The sequence below is a fragment of the Bemisia tabaci genome, chromosome 10 (genome assembly GCF_918797505.1).
Source record: "Bemisia tabaci chromosome 10, PGI_BMITA_v3".
NCBI classification, from domain to species: domain Eukaryota; kingdom Metazoa; phylum Arthropoda; class Insecta; order Hemiptera; family Aleyrodidae; genus Bemisia; species Bemisia tabaci.
Window position 1 is genome coordinate 6157805 of NC_092802.1, and position 20288 is coordinate 6178092.

General features: G+C 40.9%; 2 protein-coding genes across 3 annotated transcripts in view; one reads left to right on the forward strand and one right to left on the reverse strand.

The window, feature by feature from the left end:
* The window catches only part of Pino (protein pinocchio), a 329206-nt gene that overhangs the window by 213063 nt on the left and 95855 nt on the right, over positions 1-20288 (reverse strand). The window lies entirely within an intron of this gene.
* LOC109029828 (uncharacterized) lies at positions 375-14230 on the forward strand. The gene is made up of 4 exons (XM_019040480.2): positions 375-4246; positions 9491-9747; positions 10353-10727; positions 13746-14230. The coding sequence occupies exons 1-4, from the start codon at positions 4060-4062 to the stop codon at positions 14097-14099; spliced, it is 1173 nt and encodes a 390-aa protein (XP_018896025.2). The 5' UTR covers positions 375-4059; the 3' UTR covers positions 14100-14230.

Genomic DNA, 20288 nt, shown 5'->3' on the forward strand with positions numbered 1-20288 from the left:
GTTAGTTAGTCTATTACTTACCTCCTTCGTCTATTGAAACGTCACCCGCTTCCCGCGACAGGACTTTCTCTTTGTATTGTTTGTCTATCGATTTCGATAATCGGGTTATCAACCAGATTCGGCTTCGATCCGTGCTAAGTTTTTTCTCGTTCGGAGTTTTCAACCAGAAAATTCCGTCAATGAACCTGTTGCAAACTTTCGCTCTAGCAAAAATAAGAGTTGTAACTCATGATAAGCGTCTCAAAAATCACGATAAGCGCATCGGCAAAGTCTAAAATGCACTACTTACTTCACAATTTGCACAAGAAATTTGCGTTTTTCCGGGCTTCCCGCTTCAAGAACGATACCACGGCACAGATGAACAGATCGTTAGAGGAGTCGTTCCATCCAACCCCTGCTCACAAGGATACCACGCAATATTCAACATAGCCGCCGCCAATCCACCAGGACACATTTGACGGGACGATGATTCTAACCACCTGATAACAGTCGGCGAGTTTACATTCACATTTTTCTCGCGTTGATGGATATCCGCCTTGATTGACCTCGTGCTCTCCTCAACTTGCGCGCGGAAGCGTCGGCGATGTCGAGCAGGGATGGAATGGAACGACTCCTCTAACGAAATGTTCACCTGTACTGAAGTCTCCTTTTTAAAGCCGGAAGTTCAAAAAAACGCAAATTTCTTCTGCAGACTGTGAAGTTGGGAGTGTATTTCAGAGTTTGTCGGTACGCTCATCGTGATTTTTGAGACATTTTCTGTGACGAACAACTCTTATTTTTGCTCTAGCGAAAGTTTGCAACAGGCCCATTGAACCGAAAGAAAAACTAAGCGAGAGAAATTTACCGTAAGTTTATGTTAGTGCGTGTTCTGTTTCCCCACGTTGACAAAAACTATTGGTAACGTTTTTTCACTGCTTACGCCACTGCGATGATGAAACACTAGCGCAAATGCTCCACGAACAGCGCAGTGAAGTTTCAAGGGCGGGAGCACTCTGATTTTTTTTTTGCGAGTTGAGGAGCAAAAAAATGTGCGACGCTACGTGGAATGACATGAAAGCAGCTTTGATCCGATGGCTGCGAAATGCCGGCAAATGACGAATTTTTCTATTCAACGTTTTGCGACCTCGAACCGATAGGTATTGGCGAGACCGAATTCTCGGAATTCGGAGTGGCTCAATGGAGAACTTCAGCACGCAGAGGGTAATTTTGATTTAGTCCGTAAGTCCGGAATCACACCTCAGAGAGAAATACGATGGTGGATATACGTAATTTCCTTAAAGATAAATTCCAAAGCCCCCGAAAAGCTTTCAAAGTTGAGACCATAATCAAAAACTAGTCCCATGAAAAAGTTCCCCTCTTAACGAGGGAAAAAAGTTCGGTTAATTTTGAACACCATAGTTTCCCGGTTCAATGACCGAAGTTTTTGGCCCTCGGGGCCGAATTTCGGCCGAGGTTCGAACTGCGTATGCGACTATCTGACATCATCAGAGGCTCCCTAGAATATTCTGACTGAGTTGGCGAATCGGGCCGCGTTTAGCAGAAAGGAACCGAGCCACATCAGCTATTGCCAATAACGGAGCAATTTAATTTTTCACGCGAGAACGTTTGTCTGGATTTCTTGAGAAATTTCAAGGAATTTGCTTCACATTCCGCAGAAAATTCACTGAACTTGGCATAAAAATCCAAGAATCATCTTCATATTAACCATAAAATTTGACAGTAGCTGATGTGGCTTGGTTCCTTTCTGATAAACGCGGCCCAATTATAAGGCTGCAGCACTAATGACAAGGTATCTTTTCAAAAATAAAATTCCCTGACATTTCCCTGACAAAGACGGCCAAAACGGGGGAAAATTCAAAATTCCCTGACAGACAGAAAACATAATTCCCTGACAAAAAGGAAAAATATTCCCAATTTTGCTTGCGGTTGAACTGCTTAAATGTAAGTAAGAATTTGTTCATGTTTTAGGGATATGATGTAATAAACAGGGCAAAATAAATGGTGCCTAAACTTATAAGAGATATGTTTGCTTTATTTTTAAAATTTAAAAGATATCAGAAGAAATTCTGGGAGAAATTTTAGTATCGATTCTACATTTCTGAAACTTACTGATTTATCATCAATTAAAAAAATAAAAAATCCGTGTTTCTCGATTTCTCTGACAAGAAAATCGCTTGCAAAATACAAGCCCCTGACATGCCGATTTTTTGTGGATTCCCTGATGTTTTCCCTGACACAAACAAAATTTCCTGACATTTCCCGCTTTTCCAGGTAGCTAGACACCGGACACCCTCCGCCGTGCTAAGGAAGGACGCCGCATGAGCATTCAAGAGTTGCCAAATTACCCTTGATAAAAAATGTATTTCTGACGACATTCATGCACATTTTTCTTTGAAATTTTCAGATATTTTAGATTGAAGTGCGTGCGAAATCATCTGAAAATTTTGGGGGAAAATATTCACAATTTTCCCTGTAAATTTTGATTTTATCGATGGAAATTTTGCAACGTCTAAAGACTCATTCGGCGCTCTTCCTCAGCAGAGATGGAAAATTTCATGAAATTTATTCGAGTGAAATTTCACGCCTGAAATTTCACGAAATTTCATGAAATCTATTGAAACTTTTGGGGATACATTCGGGAGGCTAAGAAACGCCTAGAAACAGTGATTCTAAATTTTGAGATTTGTTTACCCCAAGCCTAGAACATTCGCGCGTTGCAAATGTTTCCGTTTAGTTTAGAGGTTAGGTTGGGGTTCTTCTCTCTTAACTCCTCTTTTTGCCCCCTCTTTGTGTCTGGCACCTTCAGTAGAGTAGCATAGTACCGCAGTATCAACAGAAAGACCAACTGAAACGCTTTCAGACCTCCAAAGGTTTAATCAATAATTCTAAAAAAAAATTAATACATTTCAACTTTGGTGAAATTTATTCGAACCTTGTGAAATTTCAAAACGTGAAATTTCACTTTCCATCTCTGTTCCTCAGAACGGCAGCCTGTAATGCTCGTACCGAACGAATCTCACTGGAAGGCCTCTGACACGTAGGTTCTATTTAACTCCGCGAGTGCGTGGCGCGTCGGGAACACTCCACGAACATAGGAGATTTTTTGCCGGTGATGAGAAACGAACGCAAAGTATTTTTTTGCGTGAGTGAAAGCCACGAACTTTTACACACTCGATCGTGGAAGTTCAAAAACCCGTCGACATCAGTTCGGCAAGATCCGAGCCTACAAGGGATGGAATCCGATCTTCTCGCATCGACTGCACTCGTGATAACACGTTTTGTGACTTGCCAAGGCAATTTACCTTCGCATTTTACCTCCAGTGTCTTTCTAAAATGTTTCGCTCAAAACCCCTGCGGCAGTGATATTTTACCGGTGAAACCGAAATTTTTAATCCGAATTGAATGTTAAATTTTACGATCTCTTTCTTTCGAGGGCAAGAGGGTTGGATGGATACGAACTTGAACCTTAAAGACATTTGTTGCTTCATGGTACGTAGTTTTATAAACTGAGATCTCGCATTGGGAATTTCATAAAGAAAATCTGGGAGGAAGTTTTCGAACGGTGGAAATTAGCACTGCTCACAGCCATTCCTTGTTCCTCGTGTTAAGTCTTAATCTCTATTTACTAGCTATTAAGGCATAATTAGATTAAAATTGTTACTTCATGGTACGTGGTTTTATAAACTGAGATCTCGCATTGGGAATTTTATGAAGAAAATCTGGGAGGAAGTTTTCGAACGGTGGAAATTAGCACTGCACACAGCCATTCCTTGTTCCTCGTGTTAAGTCTTAATCTCTATTTACTAGCTATTAAGGCACAATTACATTAAAATTTCTCGCTACGCATTGTGTTAAAATTTTAGACTTAATGAGAAGGTGCTGTCATTTTTACATCTTCACCATTTGCGGTTTTATCTTACCATGTGCATTTTTCTCATTTCGTCCTACGGTTTGAACTCAGATTCCCAAAATCTTTACCCGAGATCTTTTTGAAACATGCTGCACGTGATATTAAAAGTGAGTTAACAACAAGCCCCGCTTTTGACAGAAGTTGAACTGATGAACACGGAGATGCTTTTACGACTTTTGCTTTTCTTTATGATCATTGTTCGGACCCTCTCAATGGAACGCCAACCATCATCACCACGTGAAACATCATCACCACGTAAAACATCATCACCACGTCAATCGCCATCACCACGTCAAACATCATTACCACGTCAAACATCATCATTCAATAAAAAAGGTAAGAAAAAGCTAAAAATGTATGCAATTTCTTCGTTTTACGGCCACAAAAATCGACGGAGTACAAAGATATAGTGGAAAATTCTTTTCTCAGATGGTACTTTCCCTCATAAGTTTTTGTTGCGTGCATGTTAATAATACCAACTCATCGTGGATCCATATGCCTCCGACTTAAAGAGGGCAGTGGCGTGGCGTGAATTGCGATGTATCGATTGTTCTGTCATTTAAACCTGTGGTAAAGAATCGATTATCAAGGTGCACGTTGCCGGCACCCTGTTTATCGATACTTTTCCATAGGTTTAAATGGCAAATCAATCGATATATCGCAAAGCGCGCCACGCCACTGTTAAAGAGGGAGAGTCGCAAATCGAGAAGGGACCGTTCAAGTATTACGTAACGCACCTAGGGAGGGAGGGAGAGGGGGATTGGAGCCAGCGTTATGGTGCGTTATAGCGGGGGAGGGGGGTCAAACTTAGCGTTACGTAACAAATCCGAGTCGAGGGGGGGGGGGAGACTTCGAAAAAAAACGTACAACAAATTGAAAAACCCGCAAATGCCGCCCCCAATTTTTTTTTATAATTATGGAGGGATCAGGCTGGAGTTACGTAGTTCAGGAGGGGGGGGGGGTCACGTTAGAGGAGGGTGTAGCGTTGCGTTACGGGTGCGTTACAAGGGGGGAGGGGGAGGTTCAAAAAATCGGGAGAAAGCGTTACGTGGCAAAATTTTTCTACGGGCCTGGGTGTTCCCATGGAAAAAACCACCTAGTGCGACACGCACACACACGCAAAGAAAAAACTTGAACGGCCCCGAGGTCTATCGAAATGAAAATTTTGAAGGGATTTCGTTTCCTTTCGTGGTAACATTGTACGCAGCATTATTCACGCAAAAGCAGGTGCTAATCTATCAAAAGCTTGAGGACTCCCGGTTATTTTGTCCGAAACTGTGCTTTTTGTTCAAGATTATTTTCGTTCAAATAAGCGATGCACCAAAGTAAGATGGCCTCCACGCTGATAATTTTTAAGGTATACAACTGGAGGTTTTCTCCGGCACCCGTCCCCGATATAAATGGACTGCATTTTGCAAGGTGGAGCTATAAATTCTGGTCCGACTTAAAAACAACGTATGTGCCACTGGTTTCCTAATGCCCATAAGTGTGTTTTCAGATGAGCCAGAATTTATAGTTTCAAATTGCAAAATACAGTCCAAATCATCCGCGGAGCTTTTGTTGCTATAATCCGACAAAATTGTATGCCAATAATATGTGGTGACGGTTAAAAATTTTACGTCACGTGCTTACAGACATACGGGGATGAATGCAATATAGGTATATGCATTGTTTGAACAATATCACATTTAGATTAATTAAAGAACAAGCGCTCTATGAAGCGGAGGGTCGAAACGATAAAAGTTCACGATAGAAATAATCACGTCTCGATGCCGTAATTACAATTACAGCCAGATTAAGTATTGCAGACTTTCTCATCGTGATTTTTGAGCCATTTTCTATAAGAAACAACTCTTTTCTTTGCTGAAGTTGAAGTTTGCAAACAGGTCCATTAGTGATACACATATTTGAACTGATTGCCCGACTATATACACAAACGCGGTGAATGACGTCATACCGTGTGCTTTGAAAGGTGATTTCTCTGTTACTACAATATCTCCGTAATATTGGACGTGAAAAATTCGTACTTGGACGGATAATATAGTTTTACTAGGGGGCTACGCCCCCTGGCCGCTACGCGGCCCAACCCCCTGAAGGCGCTCCGCGCCATCAATGGGCCGCTTCGTGGCCCAGTTTTTACCCTCCTATCAGTGTTAGTTTTATTTTTCCCCTAAAAAATTACGATATGAGATATACTTTAATTTTAAACTTTATACTTGAAATTACTTTAAAATTAAAAGGACGCGTTTTGGAATGACTGCTTGATGAAATATTGCAGTAAAACAATGAACAATGATAGTCAGATTAAAATTAAGATTTAATGAGTCGGGGGTCGAACCCACACCGAGGTCGAGAGGACGCGTTCGACGTCTTAGACGACTCGGCCACCGCTCGACGTGTGATTTTCAGCGCGAATCTTGTGTAGATAAGTGTAGAGCTGATGCGCAGGCTACACAGCTACTGCGCTACCTCCTCCACCACTGCGCATCCTCCCGCGCATAGCGGTAGCAGTACCGGAGCATTCTGTAAACTCACTCACATTTATAACTCCTCTTACAATATCTCCGTAATATTGGGCGTGAAAAATTCGTACTCGGACGGATAATATAGTTTTATGCTGATAATGCGAGTAGAATCTAAAATCATCGAAACGCGTTTCTGTCACTAGCGCAACCAGAGATGAGAGGCCCTCCACTATCTTGGCAATGGTGGAAGCTTTTTTCGGGACTTCATCGTTCAATGGACCACTAGACAAGGTACGAATTTAAGCGATCTGATACATGTTTCTTAACCAGAATTTCATGTAGAACACGATTCACACAACGAAAATTACTGAAACCAACTCCTAACGAAGATATTAACGTTTTTATTTCACATTGGTTACGAGGAATTTGAACTGCCCGCTCACAAGAAACTCAAAGCTCTACGTTAGTCAAATCGCGCACTACAACGGTTTCAGCAAGCTTCTCAATCGAGCAATGTTCATTTCCCACCATGTATTGTTCAAACTATCAGCAATGTGCTATAGCTGAGCCAAAGCGTCAAGATTGAGGTTGCCAGATTTTTATATCGCAGAGACTGTCATGATATAACGTTTAGCGCACGATGTGAATTACGTAGAGCATTGAGTTTTCATGAGCGGGTGGTTTGAATTCACGCATCAAGAATCATTAAATATCTTCGTAAGGAGTTGAATTCGGTAATTTTCGTTGTGCGCATCGTGTTCTACGTTAAATTTTGGTGAAGAAACGTGTATCAGAATGCTGAAATTCGTACCTTGTCTAGTGGTCCATTGTTGACCTATACCTACATGGATGATGGTTAAGAGCGTGTTGGCAGTTTCGTTTCGCAAACAAGCCGAAGTTTGGGGAACTTGTTCGGCTCATGACGTCACCCGAGGCTCATCATCCACCATATACGTAGGTCAACAGCCGAAATTAGGGTGATGACTGCTGCTCCCTTATAATTTTACAAGAGGAATTGTTGAATCCCAGAAAGTAAAAGCTTCCACCTGTCGCCAAGAGGCCAGTGGAGGGTATCTTGTCTCTGCGAAAGATGGAAGCTATAACTTTCGAGGACTCAACACTTATATTCTTTATGGACAACTATAAGAGAGCAACAAACATCTTACCTGCTAGGTGGATGATGAGCTTAGAGTGACGTCATGAGCCAGACGAGTTTCCCAAACATCGGATCGGTTTCTATGCAAAACGAAACTTCCAACACGTTGTTAACCATCCACCTAGGTGGTAGGTCAACAGTTGAATGTTGAATCCCCGAATGTTAAAGCTTCCACCATTGCCAAGATAACAGTGGAGGGTCTCCTGTCTGTTTCCTGGACAGCCAGCAACCCAGTGGCGTGGCGTGAATGATCGATTATCGACATTTTCCCATTTGAGACTGTGGTATAGAATCGATTATTGAGGTGTTCGTTGCGAACAACCTGTTTATCGATCCTTATCCTATGTTTAAATGGCAGACCAATCGATACATCGCAAAGCACGCCTCCAGGAGTAGATTCATTTCCATGGATTCAAATGTAGAGGAAATAATGTTGCCGATTTGCTAATGCAGGTGTCGCAGGCAAATAGTGAAATCAGGCACTTTGTCAAATGCCTACGCAGATAGTCAAATTTTGACGGTCTACAAAATTTTGTGAATTTATGGCGAAGAGCTCACGATTTTTCACCAGTTTTGGATAAATATCTCATCAAACCTAATAACTCTTTTTGTCTCTCCCTCTTCAATTGCTTCTCATATCATTAAATGTTGAAATTCCGAAAATTCTGTATTTTACGACCTGCTGAAAATTTCAAGATCAGTGTCTCTTCGGGAGCTAAAAATTATTTAAAATACTATTGTGTGAGCAAATTTTTACTGAGAATTTTTTCTTGCAGGAGCAATGAATTATTTCGTCTGAAATTAGGAAAAGAATCAGAATTTCAATCGAAGTTAGAATATTTGACTATTCGCCTAGACATTTGACAAAATGCCTAATTTTACTATTCACCTGCGACATGGGCACTCTCTACAAAGCTGCTCTACGAGCATGTTCTACGGAGTTTTGCGCCTCATGTTTGCGCTCACGCTGGGCGGAAAAAAAACACGAGCGCCAGGTTTTTACAGCATGTTTCGACTGTCATGCACTGAGAAAAAAAGTTCGGTAAATCCGAACTAGTTTGGATCATATGGAACCACGATTTTGTTCGGTACACACAACCGAATTATTCGGTCTGTTCAACCGAATTGTTCGGTTTGTGCAACCGAACCATAATAAATTCTTACAGTTCGGTTCAGTGGACCGAAAAAATCGGCTGAGCAGACCAAATAATTCGGTCGTGTGTACCGAACAAAATCTTGGTTCCATATGAACCAAACTAGTTCGGATTTACCGAACTTTTTTTCTCAGTGTGTGAGCAAAGTACATCTAAGCTCTGAGTTTCACGTACTATGAGGAACACAAAACGAGGTATACTGCCGTGATAGCGAAGAGAGCCGTAACTGCAAAAATGAAGTTCTGGGAAAACGGGCTCAGAAGCTTGTGACCGGAACATTTTATTGAAAGGAGCCTCCGTTCGTTGTCAAATTGCCACTATTCGTCCGGAAGACTCCTAGAAATCATTTGGGGGATTAAAACTCGACCGATTTTATTTTAAAGTACATGAAAAAGGTAAAATTCAGTTTCGTGTTAGGTTTCGTGTTAGGCAAGACAGCCGTAAGTGCTATCTTCTGCATGCTTTCGTGGTTGCGTTTCGGACGCACAACAAACACATTTTCAGGTTAGAAATTGGCAGAGGAGGGCGGCACTTTATTGGAAAGCACTGTTTTCATTGGCTCTCATGCACCTACGGCTGTCTTGAAAAAAACTATAGTCATTTTTTGTGCACTTACGGCTTTCTCATACGTCTCGTTTTCATTAAATTAGGATGAATTTTGCTGTTTTCGCTGTCTCAGTAATTTCATCTAAAAGAGTTTAGACGAATTTTGAAGAAAACTCGATTTCGAAAATTTTGCACTTACGGCTCTCTTCGCTATCACGGCAGTATAGCTCCCTCTTTCCGACGCTCTTTTTTTCTCAAGGTTCAGGGACGTCGATTTGGAGCAGCGGTCTTAAATATGCAAGGGCGGTGAAGGGTAAGATAAAGGAAAGGACATATTCGGATGCCCTGTGCGTGGAATATTGTAAGGAACAGAATGGATACTTCCTCAATACCAGCAAGGATACATACGAGCTCGTCAGCACCTTCGGCAGAGCCTACGCCTACGGAGTAACATGTTCTTGCAACGTATCGAACAATTTCAAACAGTTCATCATAAAACACTTCAACGACGAAACGGTGAGAAAACTTACTATTTTAATGGACTCTTTTATAAGCGAGTCGCCCCGATACCAACCCCGATACTACACTGAAAAAAAAAAAAAAAAAAAAACTTAGGCCGTGGAAGCCGTACTTACGGGCTATATAACCATGCATGCATACCGTCCGCGTTCCGGGCTCAGAGGCCGAAAGTTACGAGCGTAGCACCCGCAGAAATCGAAACTACGGCTCAAGCACCCGAATTTTACGGCCTCGGAGCCCGGAAAGGACGGTATATCTATGTAGCCCAACTTTTTTTTTCAGTGTGTCTTAACATACCACATTCACCGATGAAAAAAATTCTTGAATGTTAGAATAACAACGGTACTTCTGTGTAACCCGAATCAACAACAACACAACACACAACAATCTACAATGGCCCCTAAAAATCGAGTTTGTTGCGCCATACGGCTCCTGAAACTCAAAGGTGAGTTTCGAACACTGGCCATAGCCGCTTTTGTAGGCGCATTTGGCGCGTTGGCGCCTGTGAGTTTCGAACACTGGCGGCAGACATGCCCACCTATCAAGTTAATTGAGTACTAGTACCAGTATGTTACAAATTAACGAATGTTTTCTGTCCGTAGGTTGAGGAGAAGTTCGTAAGTTGGTGGGGTAGGGGTTTCCCCGGAAAAAAAGCAAAGATCAGGCTGAACGCATTGGCCGAGAATCACAGACTCACGACCATCGAGTTCCTTACATCCGGGGAGTTAAGAGAGAAGACCGTAGAAGAAACGTCCAAGTTGAGAAGGCAAAGGTCGGACGAAAAGAAAGTCGAACTTAAGAGACAAGCGTCGTTAACGAGACGTTTAGAAAATCTCACGACGGACCTCGAAAAGTCGCGCGCAGAGGTCGCATTACTCCAGGATCAGCTGAAAAAAAAGGACCAAGAGATCGCGAGAACCGAACAGGAAGGAAGGGCCAAAATTGGGGAGATCAAAAGACTGGAGGTCGAAATTAAGGTAAGAATATGGGTAATGGGTAAACCACGGAATGGATAACTTGATAAGGTGCCAATTTGAGCATTCTGCTAAGTGATTCCTCATCAAAATTTCACGTAAAATACGATTTGAACATGGGAAATCACTGAGCGTAACTCCAGTAAAGCAAAGGCGCCACTTTACCCCCCTCCCCCTCCCAGGATGCCCCACTTATTAATTTACTTATTTATTTATTTACATTAGTATATATAAATGCCACATTCGTGTGGTGATTAGCACCCTGTGGTCGGGGTGCATTACATGCCGAGTTCAGGAGTGTTGTTCCCTCCGCGCCGTCGGTCACTCGTTCGCATTTTCACTCGATTTTTCTATGGGCAAAATAGAGGCAAAGTAAGAGTGATTCTCACTCCTGAATCTTCTAAAATTTCTTACAGTGTAGCCACATGGCAACACTGGCGAGTTTGGAGCAGCCTACATCCGGACGAAACCTAGAAATTTGTCGAGCACGTTTCATCTGCGTACAGATGTATAATTCTCTTCCTAATGATTTTAAGTATCTACCTCGTGAGGGTAACTTAGTAGCAATTTTCTATCAATTGAAAACGTTCTGTTTAGTATAGATAATGCATACTAAGATTCGAAAGAGTACTTATAGGTGATTGTTCTTCTTAATCCTTTAACACAGCCTGCTTTTTGACATGCATCATAGCCGTCATTTGGCGGCATCTATGTATGCACTGTTGAATAAATAAATCTCAAGATTAATTTCTTTATGGTGAATATATTTATTAATTTGCTTCCTGAACACTTGAATAGTCGATAGATATAGAACGCCTTTCCTATTGCAGTGCTATCTTCTATCCAAAGATTTGTCTCTATGGTCTATTTGTTTGATTGTTTTGTGAGAATGATACGAATGTGTGATGTTTGAAATTCTTTGATAACTGTTAAGGGGACACTAACTTCTTCCATTGTGCTCAGTGGAATTTGCACAACGATGTGAAAAAAAACTAAAGTTCAAGTTTATATGGGAACTGGGTCAAATATTTACACAAGCCTTGCATATTTCGGGAAAAATAAACTCGCTTCAATTTACACAAATGATCAGCGTTCATACTCAAATTTTGTATTTTTTTTCTCTTGAGTTTAGGAATAAATCGACAACTCCCGAGTTAATTTAAACTCAATGACTATTTTAAAAAACACAATATTAGGAATAACATTCGGTGTTATTGTGGGTTTATTCACAAGGTTGGGTTTTTTTTCTGGAACACGAGTAAAAATTGTGGGAAAAATTGTTTAAAAAACATTAACAAAAATGTGTATTAATAACAAAGTTTGCACTATTTTAACACAAATCTGTTCAAGTGTACTCGGGGATTTGTGCGAGTTTTTACGCTGACACAAGGCTTGTGGAATCATTTGACCCAGTTCCCGTATAAACTTAAGCTTGTGTATTAGTTTTTTAACTGTGTGGTGTGGCTAGAAAATACTTGTCCAAAAAAATAAAAAATAAAAAACCCTTAAATATAACCCTTAAACCCTTTAAGAACCCTGAAACCCAAACCCTTGAAATGGTCATCAAATGAGACAGGTATGCCGGTTTTATTTCGCAATCGCAGTACTTAACAGAGAAAAGCAGCCCCGATTATTTTCCAAGAAGAGTTTGAACTCAAAAATCTTACACATTACACATTAACATACATTACAGAGCATAAAAAAGCATTTGAGAATTTACAAATTAAAAGGCACAGAAAATTACAGGTCAACTCTCATGAAAAAAACATCTATTCTCTAATCTTGCATTAGGGGATTGTCATGTTTGCGGTGCTTAAAAATCTGCACTCTCTTTGTATTTTTTTGATGGAAAGCAAATCGGTATTATTCCTTACAGCGTTCACAGTTTTCTTCGGACATAGAAAACATTGAACAGAAAGATTCTGAGATATAGCTGTGCACAGATTTGGGGGACGCCTGACGGAAGGACACACATTTTTTCAAGTATGGTTATTTTGACTCCAGAGACCTTAAAACGCCTAGAAATGATGAAATTTCAACTTTCCCCCCTTTTCTTTCTTGGACGATGACAATACTTCCTCTTCCCACGAGGGGGGCGAGAAAGTAATTATTTATTTATTTATTTTTTTTTTTTGGAAAGAATTTTATTTAAATATAACGTAACTACTACAAGTATTTTCTTGTATCTATCTACATGATTTAAAACTAAAACCAAACGAATTGCATTAATTTTACCGGGTAACGTTAGATAATACGTTGATTAAAAGTATGACAATCAGGCAGGTTTTCGTGAATTGACGTTGAGCAGCTGTCCATTTAGAAAATAAATTACGCCAGTGAGTCGACAACGCCGCAAAACGAGATACGTGGTCTCGTAGTTTCACCCTTCAATATATTCTACGGTGCTAAGGAAAAACGTCGTATGACCAAGTACATTCAAGTTGCCAAATTTTCTCCAGTAAAATGTTCATTTTTAAGGAAAGTCATGAATCTTTCCTCTTGAAATTTTAAGATACCTTGGATAGCATGCTATTTCTACCACGCCACTTGAGCTCGACGAATCAACTTAAGGGGCGTCGTGTGCCAGGAGCTATGCAAAGTTTTGTGGTACAGGATAATGCAATCCGGCACCCCCATACCGCCATTCCTATTTGTATCCAAGACTTTAAGCAGGCTTTCCTTAAAACGACATCTTTTTAATTTAAGGTGCACTTTTCTCAGAATCTACAAATTGGGTTTTCAAGAACTTCTTTTCCTCTCTCTTATTCTCTATTTACAGACTAGAGTGATTTCTCTCATTACTCTTCAGAAAAAAGTTTTTTTATATTTTGTCAAAAATTTGAGTAAATTTTGTTCCTCGAATTTTCAAAAGTCCTCTAAGCTAAAGCCAGAAAAAAGTTTTAAGAAGAGTTTTTTACAAATCCATCCAGTAGAACTTGATAAAAGTGTATCAATAAATCTTATATTGTGAATATAGGGACTCAGGACTCCCTTTGTGAGAGAGTTTGATGTTGATTTCAGAGCAAAACGGACTCATTGAAGAAGAATGAAGAAGGTATGGCAAAATTGAAGGAGGACTTAAGTAAAATCGAGAGACTTTACGACCAGAAATGCAAGGAATTTGATAATCTCTCTGAACAACTATTAACGTCTCAGACAGATCTACAAGGAGTCAAGGACGAGTTGAGAAAGACCGATGCAGCGTTGAGGACGTCCAGAGAAGAGGCTGATAAATTGAAAGCGGAAGTTGAAAGAATGAGGGCTGAGGCGAACAAACCGTTTTTGAAACGTATGTGCGGATTGTGCTTCGGTGGAGGAGCTACAAAGAGTCCGGCCAGAAAACAAAAAAAACCTGGTACCAACGGCAAGAGATAGGAGAGAAAACGGTAAAATAAAGAAAATAGATAAACACTGTAAATCATTCCACGCGCCATCGTCCAGAGATGGTCGCTGGACTAATCCCTGGACCCCGGAGGTTGTTCCAAAAAACTGTCGTGCGCCCCCCCCCCCCCCCCCCCCCCCCGCGCGCGTATTTCCGCGAGAGGATTTGGTTCAGATTTGGTCGAATTTCCCAACCAGATCGGTAGGGTTGCAACTAGAGTGCCTGTATCGAGAGAGTACACCAATACGGGCTAGCTAGTAATTTTGAGTTTAGGTCATGGAGTTTTTAGGGCCCAAAAAGGCAGCCAACCAGTGAATTCAAATCATTCAAAGTGACTGATCATTGCTAGAGTACCTATATTGAGAGAGTATGGCCATACTGGGCCCCATGGAGAGGCTTAGGACCCAAAAATGGCGGTGCTTTGTTTTGGTTTTTGTGGATTGGAGGGGGGTCATTGCCAACTTTTGACGGTTATCACCAACCGCACTTGCTGCCAACCTTACTACATCTTAGATAATTTTTCTCAAAAATTGCACACGATTAGCCTTAAAAATGTGTAAAGATGTCGCAATAGTGCGTTTGAGTAAATTTCTCGTTACGATAAGCAAAGAAAACTACATTTTGAGTCATTTTGCATTAGATTAATTTATGGCGTCCGCCATTTTTGGGTCCTAAGGGCTCCATTTAGCCTAAGATGGCTGAGCCAATCAGAGATGGTAACCCCAGTGGCCATACTCTCTCAATATACGTACTCTAATTATTGCGGTTGTTATGACCCGTCATTTACAAAGCACGTGTTTGACTAAGTTTTTCCATAAATTCACACTGAAAAAAAAAAACTCCGGCCGTGGGAGTAGTATTCACGGGCTACATGGACATACCGTCCGCGTTCCGGGCGCAGCACATGGAGCAATCGAAACTACGGCTCCAGCACCCGGAGAGCAATCGAAACTACGGCTCCAGCACCCGGAGAGCAATCGAAACTACGGCTCCAGCACCCGGAGAGCAATCGAAATTACGGCTCCAGCACCCGGAGAGCAATCGAAACTACGGCTCCAGCACCCGGAGAGCAATCGAAACTACGGCTCCAGCACCCGGGGAGCAATCGAAACTACGGCTCCAGCACCCGGAGAGCAATCGAAACTACGGCTCCAGCACCCGGAGAGCAATCGAAACTACGGCTCCAGCACCCGGAGAGCAATCGAAACTACGGCTCCAGTACCCGGAACTTTCGGTCTGTGTGCCCGGAACGGACGGTATGTCTAAATAGCCCGTACCTTTTTTTCAGAGCTCTCATTTTTGCGGGAGAACGCTAATGAAAGAACATTCCTGGCCATTCTGGTTTGATATTTGAATCTAAAGATTGGCGATGACATTTTTGCGTTCTAAGGTTGGCTGCCCTCTTAACATTGGCGGATCCCGCGATTTGGCAACACCGGATTTCCTCCATTTAAACCTATGAGAATGTATCGATTCTTGGAGGGGCCAGGTGCTCTGACAAGAATCGATTATTTAGCACAGGTTTAAATAGAGGAAATTCGGTGTTGCCAAATTGCTGGATCCGCCTCTGCCTCTTGAGCGCTAAGAGCTCCATATTTCGACGTGTCCATACTCTTATTATATGGCCTTGTCCCAGGGAAAAATCTCACTGGAGAAGTTGAGAAAAATATTGAGTCCGTCAATACAAATGACAGTCCCAAGCAGAGTCCTTGTGGAGTTTTAAGAGACACTCGGAGCGAAGGAGAAGAAATTTTGTTGTTTTGTTGAACGGGAAAAAAGCCCAGAAGTTGCATCCCTGCGATTGAGATATGATAGATGCTCCGCAGCCCGTGACAAGATATACATTACAAAAAAAATAGAGCGGGTAACAAGGCTAAAAGTTCACACACAAGACAAAAGCGTTTCGGCTGAAAGTTCAGCCATCCTCAGTTGGATAAATAAAAATAAAAAATGTTAAAAAAAACGAAAATACCACCTGACTGCATAGAGAAAATACAGGAGGTGGTGGCAAGCGGGGAAATGTACTTTTCTACGTCACAGCTAAAAATGAAGCCGCCATTATGATTGGTCAATAGGATCGCGGGAAGACCGAGACCTCTTTGAAATATTTAAAGGAGCGGAAAAGGTTGTGAGGTTCCCACTTATTTTTGCTCTAAACTCTCGTAACTATGACTTTTTATGTTTCTCTATCAATGTTCGACTGTAACTGAAAATAATTTGTAAGTTAAAAATGTACACCCATTTCATATAATAACAACTTTGATCTCGACTCGTCCCGTTTTGAAGGTATAACCATGTTAAATTACGTATTGTGCGTCAAAAAAGCAGAAATTGGAGAGTCATGGTAACTAATGTTCAATTATATGACTTTCAATGTTAGTTTGAATGGTGATGTAGGTCTTTATACAGGTTCCATTATTGAATGTACTTTCTTTTTTAACAGCGCGCCAGTCCGCGTACTTTTCTACGTCACAGAAAATCTTCAAGATGGCTGCCTTGCCACCACCTTCTGTATTTTCTCTATGACCTGACTGCACCTTTCAAATAGAGAATGTTGATATGACCGACATAACAACAACAGGTCATAACAACATTCTCTATTTGAAAGGTACTATTTTATTTTTTTAACCATTTTTATTTTTGACCATCCAACTGAAGATGGCTGAATTTTCAGCCGAAACGTTTTGGTCTTGTGTGTAAACTTCTAGCCTTGTTACCCGCTCTATTTTAAATTGTTTTATTATTGTATTCCTGCGATTCGAACTTGGGATAAACCCCGTGAAATGTCCCGTGGAAAAAAGGCATTTCGGTGCTCTAGTTGCAACGCAAAGGGAGGAGAACTCTGTGCTAAAGTCAAAAACGGAACTCACAATCAGTCCCATGATACATTTTGGCCGACGCACAAAGGATCGAGTCGAGCAGAGAGGTTGGACATGAAATTTTTGACTACAACTGCCGATTTCGATGTTTAAAACGTCAAATGTTAAATTTTGAGGGGGGCTTGCGGAAGAAAATTTCACAAGGAAACCAATGGAACCAGATTTAAAAACCTCCAAGTTTTGAATGGACTGAGTTATGAGCTTTTAAAGTTTCCAGATTTTGTCCGACCTCTCTTACAGACTCGATCCTTTGTGCGACGCTTGCATCCGCCCACTCTTCGATCCACCTCGGGTGGTGGGATTTTGGATGTGGCCAGTGGCGTGGCGTGAATTGCGATATATCGATCTTTATGCCATTTAAACCTATGGTAAAGAATCGATTATTAAGGTGTTCGCTGCGAACACCCTCTTTATCGATCTTTTTCCATAGGTTTAAATGGCATAAAGATCGATGTATCGCAATTCACGCCACGCCACTGGATGTGGCCATTATTGCTGCCAGTCGAATGTTGGAGGCGCAACACACTGTCGTCCGGAGAGAATTTTTGTTTTGTTGTGAAGAAGGTTGGCAGTAAGTTAAAAACTTCAACCAAATCCAAGCGGAAATTCGACTTTGATTTTAGACGAAACTTTGTTCAGATGTTGTACTAAGCGTTTCCTATACTGGGTCCCTAGTACCGGGGCTCGGGCTCTGGAGGGGCCCGTGCCGCCGGTGACAAACCATTACGAATTCACATATAACCCTTGTCTCGTGAGGAAAATTGAAAAATTTACCCTAAAAATTTCGCAAAATGTGAACAAATTTTCAAAAACACACTGGGACACTTCAGAATTCTTCTTGCATCTTTAAAGATTTCTGTCTGTTTTCAAGATGTTTGGTGTAGAATGATATTTTTAGTAAGTGCGTTTCATTTTCTTCCGTCGTCGGATGCTAAGAGTCTCCAGTCTGGGCATCCTAGACTTCAATGGCTCAACTCCCTTACCATAGACGTGCGAAAGGGGAGACCTGGCCCCTCTAGAATTGAAAATAGTATAATCTACCCCCCACCCAAAACAAAAACAAAAAAAAACCAGCAGATGTTACGCATGCAAAAATTTGAAAGTATTTTGTGCTGAAAGTAAAAGTAATAAAAAAGAAAAAAAGGCGTAATTATTATTCTGTAGACATTTATAGAAAATCTCTGTCATGGGAGCTCCAAAATACGTCCAAATAGATTTAAAATTTCAAAAATTTCTCTGGGGAAGCCCTTCGGACCCCTCTCTGTGCTGGGGGCCCGGGCTTTAAAACTGGTGCCAGGGCCCGAGACGAGATGTGGCGGGCCTGCCTATACGCCTGGGCAAGATTAGAGTCCTTACATAAGCCCGTGTCCCACGATCGAATGAATTCATCAAATGCAAGATGGACATTTGACGGCCGCTAACTTTTGATAGCAGACTTGCGCGGAATCCAGTCGCCATCTTGCATTTGATGACTATTTGATGAGTTCATTTGATCGTGGGACAAGGGCTATGGGGAGAGTCGGAACACGGCGAATCACGAATGTAACAAGCGGGAATAAAGATTACACAGTTTGAACGTTTTTTGTAATCTTTGATCAATTCATACCTGAATTTCTACTCTACGTTCCTCCTCTCATTCCGTTTGTTCGCCGACGTGCTCTCAATTTCCCAGTCAATTCCAGTTCATAAACTTCGCAATCGGTAAAAAGTAATCTTTGTTCCCGATTGATGTGATACTGTGCAGGCCTAAAATACTAGAGCCAATCGGAGATCGATTTCTTACGTCTTAACCCTCAATATGAACGGACTGTAGGCAACCCTCTCGTAACATTAGGAGGAGGGGGCAAAGTTCTCATTTTTGCAAAACTTAAAACATCTATATCTCAGTAAGGGTTGGGGGTGGGGATTGCAATTTACGTTACAAAACATCGAAAAACATTTTAACGAAAAAAAAAGAAAAAAAATCCAGGCGAGCAAAGTTTGCGGATGCATGGTGTACATACAATTTTTGACTTTTGAAATTTTCCACTGCCAGCTTTCTCTAACTTCGGAATTAGCTAATTTTAAATGGCATCCTCATATTAGGCTTAACTAAACTGACGCACAGTGGAGAATGTCAATAGAAGAGTTCGACATGCATTTCTGGACTAAAACTGAAAACTTTAATGTTTATTCCGTAAAATTTAGAATTTTAAGAGGCGTTTCCAGTAGGGAATTTCACGAAAAAACCAATGGCACCACTTTTAAAACATCAACATTTCGTATTGAAGAAGACATACGCTTTTCAAGTTTTTAAATGGACTAATTGTAAATTTCGCAATTTCGACTTTTGGCTCACTGTAGAAACAACTTATGTACCATTAGTTTCCCTATGCACATAAATGTTTTTACAGATGCTCCAGAAATTATACTTCCGAATTGCAGAATGTGGTCCATATAATTTCGGACGTTTCTTGTTGACTCGATCCACGTTGAATGTGTTCATTCATCATGATATTCCACTCTAATAGTTAGAAGACTCTGTCAGTTTATACACAGGGTGAGCCAGAAGTCCCAAACCACCCCTTTAACCATTAGGCTTCTTGCTCCTTTGTAGGGTTGTTCCTTGAACATTTTACGCGTTCCCAGAATGCTTTCCCTTTAACCCAAGAGCACTCACTATATTTTTTTTTTTTTTTTTTTTTTTTTTTTTTTTTTTTTTTAGATTTATTTTATTGTAAGCTTCCAATACAGGAAATATATACAATTAGCTAGAATTATAAGTAATGTATGTAGAAGTAACAACAGATTAATTACTTAATATTATAGGAGTTAAGAAAGAAAGTGGTAAAATAATTGACAAGCTACAGGTAGTCTATTACATAATTTTAAATATTTAGAGTTTAGGACTCGGAATCAGTAAAGACATTCATAAAGATTCAATGGATTAATGAGTGAGTTGACGTAAATGATTTGATCCTAAAAATAGTTCACTAAATTACGAGTATTTATCTCAATCTGTTCAAAAGTAACAAGGGTGCTGCCTAGTGCTGTTGTCTGGTACTTTTAGATCACCCTGTATGTATTTGAATACTAGCGCGATGAATTTAGCATTGAATAAAATTTGAAAGAACTCATGCACTGAGAAAAGTAGTTTTGTGTTCAATCCTCGTTTGTCCTCGACCGATTGTGAATAATAGCTTAGAGCCATGCCGATTTCAGACTTAAATAAAATATTTTTTAAAATAAAAACATAATTTGGGGAAAGGCTGCAAAAGAGGGACAAATCAAAAGGGAACCCCGGGACGTTTCGAAATAGTCACA